The sequence below is a fragment of the Pygoscelis adeliae genome, unplaced genomic scaffold, assembly GCF_000699105.1.
Source record: "Pygoscelis adeliae isolate BGI_AS28 unplaced genomic scaffold, ASM69910v1 Scaffold24, whole genome shotgun sequence".
Lineage (NCBI taxonomy): Eukaryota > Metazoa > Chordata > Aves > Sphenisciformes > Spheniscidae > Pygoscelis > Pygoscelis adeliae.
In genome coordinates this window covers 3,365,054-3,371,259 of record NW_008824806.1, presented here as the reverse complement: position 1 = coordinate 3,371,259, position 6,206 = coordinate 3,365,054, and the positions used below count along the sequence as shown (strand labels likewise).

Sequence of the window (6,206 nt, the reverse complement as noted above, 5' to 3'; positions counted from 1 at the left end):
CTCTGCCCTGGTGAGACCCCACCTGGAGTACTGTGTCCAGCTCTGGAGCCCCCAGCATAAGAAGGACACGGACCTGTTGGAGCGGGTCCAGATGAGGGTCACGAAAATGATCAGGGGTATGGAACACCTCTCCTATGAAGAAAGGCTGAGCGAGTTGGAGTTGTTCAGCCTGGAGAAGAGAAGGCTCTGGGGAGATCTTATTGTAGCCTATTGGTACTTAAAGGGGGTTTATAAAAAAGATGGGGCCAAACTTTTTAGCAGGGCCTGTTGTGACAGGACAAGGGGGAATGGCTTTAAACTAAAGGGGGTTAGATTCAGACTAGATATAAGGAAGAAATTTTTTATGCTGAGTGTTGCAAAACACTGGCACAGGTTGCCCAGAGAGGTGGTAGATGCCCCATCCCTGGTAACATTGAATGTCAGGTTGGCCGGGGCTCTGAGCAACCTGATCTAGTTGAAGATGTTCCTGCTCATTGCAGGGGGGTTGGACTAGATGACCTTTAGAGGTCCCTTCCAACCCAAACTATTCTATGATTCTATGATTCTAAGTAAAACCCAGATATGCACCCATTTATGCAAAGCTAGCCTGTTCTCTAGAACCAGTAACTCAAATCAAGCTAATTTTTTTGCTTACCTTACTGTTGTGTGCTTCACACTGCAACCTGTTGCTTGTCTGTACCTACTTTTTATCTGCCTATTGCTATCGAGCTTCCTTTAAAGAGTATTTTCACCTGCCCATCTGTCAAAGATTTTCCTTCTTTGTCCTTAAATTGATCTTTCTGTATACTTCTTCCATCACTTTGCTTTGAAGATGCTTTTCTAGTCTTTACTGTGTTTACAAGGCTGAGCTCTGGGAGCTTTAAGCTGAAGTATTTAAAATACTTTGTGTACTTTAGATAGTATGTGGACTTTGCTTGAATTCATCATGAAGAGCTCAAAAATGTACCTGTGCCAGTCTGTCAATTTGCCCAATCTCTTCCTAAAGATGCATTCAGTAACAGAAGAAAAAGAAGTTACATATATTTTAATTGCAACTGAGCCTCAGTTTTGTTAAATTGAAAGAATTATATGATGTTGGTCTCTCATCCATTTATTTCTGGCCAGTACCAAGGGACTTTACAGTCCAAGGTATTGCAATGTTCAAAGACATTCTCCAGTACATTTTGTGTTGCTTACACCACTAACACTTCATCTCTTCTGAGCTCTCTGCCTTTGCTTGAGAAACACAAATTTTACTAGCTCAGCTGGGAAACTGAATGGTAGCAGTATGGAATATCTCACCACTGTTTTCTTCAGTGCTTCACCTTGAACTTCATGTCAGTTCTGGGAGAGCAGTTCAGTTGACGCAACTGAAATTTCTATTCTCACATTGTCCCAGGGGAAATGCTGCCTGCTAGCTAGCTGCGGTGAGGTCTCTGCCAACACGCATTGAAAGAAAACGTGGTGGAGTTTTTCTGGTTGTTTTTACTCTGCAGTAGCTGTAGTTGTTTGCAATCTATGGTCATGGATTCTGTGATCCATCTGTGCTTACCTCTGGTTTCAGCTCCAGGGAGAAAGGGGATCATGCCTGTCTCACTCTTGTTCCATTATGTCTGTGTGTTCTGGGTAGGTATTGTTATTTCAGACAAAATTAAGCATGAGGTCACCTAAAAAGGTGGAACTGTTGGAGAACCATGTATATTAGTGAACCATTTTAAAATAGGAATGTGTTTTCTGGACTCCTTGTGTGGCTCTGTCTCAAAGATTGAAAACTCTTCACAGTGACTGTTGAACTGGAAGCTGTTGTGTACTGTGATACCAGTCTGTGTATTCCAGATTTGTTCTGCATCATTTTTCACATTCACTTACGTGTGAATTCATAGCATTTTTTAAAATGGAATTATCTATTGTAGTCTTGAAAAATTAATTTCAGTGCAGTCCAGTTCATAAAATCTCCTTGTAGGAAACTTAAGAACAGCAAATTGACCCCTTTGAAAGCTTCTGTTATAACTTGTTAGATATAAAGAGTAGCTGAAGCCTCTTTCTGAAGTATGATAAATGACATATTTCCCATTATTGCCTTCATGAAAATTAGTAATGTTTGATGTCCTTAGGCACAGGCAATAAGGAATGGTCAGATTTTTGGTAGAGAAAGCTTAGTTCTAAAAGAAACTCCAATGACTGGGGTGAAATTATTCAAAGTAGAAGCTACAAAATACAGGGTTCATTAAAGATCAGTAATTTATTTAACTTGTGCATTCCCTCAATTCACGTACTGCTCAAAGAACAAATCTTTTAATTTGTGAAAGGCAAAGTAAAAATGTAGGTTGAAACACTAATTCTAAGTGCCAAGCTCACTTGGTGGAAACTGAGTCATGAGGGTGGTGCTATTTATTGTTAGGTTAATTCATGAACTTGATTTATTGTCTATAACTTGGATTTTAAAGTCTGTACAGCAGCACATGCATCAGTATGTCAGCAGTATACTCAATTGTGTGGGCCATGTGAACTACAGAATAGTAACAGAAACTCCTGACCTAGGGTATTAACTGCTTGTGTAGAAAGTTATGTACTAGCACAATTATTTTGCCTGTGAAGTATCCTTCTAAAGTGATGCTAAGTGTGTCCTTGTGAGGCTGTTGTTGCATTTAGTGAAAGGCAACCTGCCTGAAGAACTTTATCATCAGTTAATATTATGTCATTGTAGTATAGTACCTTTTCTGTATTATACGGAACTTCTACAAAAATACAGATACTGAGTGATTTCATTGTCCCTTCAGTTACAGCTCGCCATTATTGTCTAGTATCCAAACCTAATAGAGTCCTTGAAAAATATCAACAGAAATTCTTGTCCTGAATAGCTTCTGATTAGAGACTAACTTCCCAAAGTCTTTGCCCTGCATGTTTTCCCATGTACTTTTTTATCTGTAATCATGAACTTAGACGTTTAAGTCTGAAATATCTATTTAGCAAAGAGAAGGGATGAATGAATTTTATTTCTGTTTATTTAATGATTTGTTCAGGTTCAGTGTCTAAGAATTCCATTTTCACATTATCCTTTTCTGATCACAAATGTAACTGTTACTTTGAAACAATTTTCTTCCTGTTTCAGTTTTGTAGTCTTAGTATATACTTTTATACATAAATTTACTAAAGGTAAGAAACTGTCTATTTTTAAATGACCTTATTTTGAAAATGCAGTAGATCCACAAACACTAAAATATATTGCTTTCTTGTTTTTACGTAGGTAAGGTTTTCTTTTTAAGCAATGTTCAAATCAGAAGTCTTCCACTAGTCATTAACTTCTTTATAGCTCTATCTTTCCTTTATATTGAAAACTTTCTTTCTACTGATTTGGAAATATGACTTGCAAGATCACAATTCAGATTTTTTTTGTTTGTTGCTGAATTAAGCATTTTCTTCTATTTCTTATTGAACTGCATCTCCAGTCACCTCACTTATCCCAGTACTGTAGTCCTTCCTTTTCAGGATCTCTTCTTTTCACTCCAAATTCTCTTTTGAGCTTCTAAATGTGTAATTTAAATTTCTGCTTAAAGAAATTAGGATTTCTGGTGCTTGGCTAACAAAAAGGAACCTGACAATTAAAAATGGAGACATATGGATATCTAGATCTCAAAAAGCTGACTACTTGCTTATGGTTTGAAATGTGGGAGCAAACCTGTGGGTATGTAAGAACATTTCTCAAGATTATTTTGCTCTCATCAGTAGTCACACTGAACTTTGAGAGAGCAATAACTAAGTGAACTAAGCCATGGAGCTATGTAAAACTGGATCTTGAGTGTGTTAGTGTGAGTATCTATATGTGACTTTATGGAAAAACCTTTAAAATGGAAAGACCTTTAGATGGAACAATGTTTGTGAAAAATGAGCCCTGAGAGGCTAAACAGGCTTAATTGTTTGAATTCAGCCCTAAGACTAATAAACAAGAAATTCTGAAGCTTTATGAAATTCTAAAACTTAATTTTGCAAGACTGCTGTCCAATATCTTTGTTTAACCTTGTGGAATGTCTTGGTGGCAGTCTATTGACATGTGTAACGTAACCACTGTAAGGGTAAAATAAACATTGGATAATACCGTTTCTTGAATTATTGTATTGAGAAGCATCGTGCCTTGCACACTGTGACTTGTGATGAAGTTGATGGGACAAAACAGTTTTTTCAGTATGTTGCTTTGCTTGAATGGCAGGTGGCATGTATGGTGCATGGCTTAAAACCAACCAAAAACCTGTTTTCAGCTTGAATTCTTGACTGGTGCAACTGTATGCGCCAGGGCCATCACTTATACACATTAGAAAGAATAATCTGCATTGTATGTTTAAAAAGAATGTCATGAAGATGGAATATATTTGTCTTGGCTAGTGGTTGTTCTGTTGCCTATGGCTATAAGAGTGTGGGCTTTGAACTTGTCACCTCAAACTAAGCAGTTTTGACCCTGGTCAGCATGTTCAGTGAGAAACTTCATAGACAAATGGGTACCTTCCGGATTCCAGTTGCAGTTTTTCTTTTGTACTGTCTTATGTACAACTGATTGTGATTTTTTTAATTTAACTTCCTTTTGGTGTATCTTTACAACTGTAGAAAAAAAACCTGTATGCAAAATACTCCACTAATGCCAAATATACTGGGACTTTTTGATTCTTCTGACTTTTACTTGATCAGGGTTTCTCTAACAGCTTCCTTTGCTTTTTTATTTAAATAGGTTATACGGATTTTTAGATACATTACTTCATTACTTAACTAAGTGTATGCATTTGATACATGTTCCCTTGAACTTTTTCATGGTCACAAAACGTCTATCTGCTTCATTATACTAAGAGGAACACAGAGTTGGTGGGGAATTGACGTTACACTGCTAATTTTGTATTTTTAGTTTTCTGGTTGTTTATGCAGGATAGAATCCTGACTTAGTGATTGATTCACACTACAGAGATTCGAAATCTTTCATAAAATAGGTAATATAGTCTGTTGGGGAAACCAGAAAATGTAATTAGTCCATGGTAAATTTGCTGCTGGACCATGTCTCCGCTAATGGACCAGCCTTGCATAGCCTTTCTGGTCTTTAAAATCAGCTTGTTACAGCACTGGGATGCCTGCTCAAAGTGGTTGCATTGCATTGCTGTAGCACTTGTAATTTAACACAACTTTTCCTTTTTCTTTCTAAAGGCGCCTAAACAGAAATAACCTCCAGTTGCTTTCTGAACTGCTCTTTCTGGGGACACCGAAGTTATACAGGCTGTAAGTAGGCACGACCCAATAACTATTATTCTGGAAAATTTGGAATTGGTCTGTTACTCTGCCTTGCATTAGGTTTTTTGTCTTTTGCCTCAAACAGAGCTTAGAATGCATCTAGGAACATTGATGTTTTGTTTAAGCTGAGTACTTTGACTGCTTTGCAAGATTTTTTTTAAAATCTAGGTTAGATACAGATAGTTGTATGAGACAAAATATTGTTTCATCCATTCCCACTTCTGTAATGAAGTTTTGCTGAAAGAATACTTTGGCTTTCCTTTTCTCCTGTTTGTTTTTTGGTTTCTGTGTTAAAAGAAATAAAAAATGCCTATGGAGATTCTGACCCAGAGATATAACACTGTGTAAGCACTTTGGTTTTGTGATGTTCTGTTTTTGTGGCTGTACACACTTGACCAGAAAAATCATAGTGCTGGCAAATGGTAGGTCTGTGGAGAAGTCTCTCCTGTGTCCCCTCACAAAGAAAACAAAGGTAGTAACTTAAACTCTGGGAAGAAAAAATTATGAAATGTTTTATCGTAAATAAAAACTATATCAAATTGGGTAATGAGTTTTTGTTTTGACTGTATTCTTTGGTTTGATAATGTTTTACTCTTGGCAATATTTTTGAATTAGTGTTTTGACCTATTGGCCCTTTTATGAATCCACTTATTTCTGTTGCAGTAAAAACGTGGAATGAATTTTAGATACTGATTTCTGTATTTGTCTACATGATCGGTTATTGTAACAAAATAAATTTTAAGGTACCTTTAAGTTACAGTATGTGGGATGGAAGGGATACAACATGACATGCTTAAGTAGGCTTGGAAAAGGTTGTACAAATTCAGCCCTGTTTGAATTAGATACGTATTTGACACATTTCTTTAGGCTTCAGATGAGATTTTTGCTGTTGAAATTGCTGATTTTATTGAGTTTCACCCCTTGTGTGCTTGGCGGGGGGGGGGAAGGAGGAGGGGGGG

At 37.1% G+C, this 6,206-nt stretch overlaps 1 protein-coding gene across 1 annotated transcript in view; it reads left to right on the top strand.

Moving 5' to 3' along the window:
* The window catches only part of SLIT2 (slit homolog 2 (Drosophila)), a 272,375-nt gene that overhangs the window by 16,275 nt on the left and 249,894 nt on the right, over positions 1–6,206 (top strand). Inside the window, exon 4 of the mRNA XM_009324114.1 lies at positions 5,164–5,235. Coding sequence (XP_009322389.1) covers positions 5,164–5,235 — 72 coding nt within the window. The remainder of the gene's footprint in view (positions 1–5,163; positions 5,236–6,206) is intronic.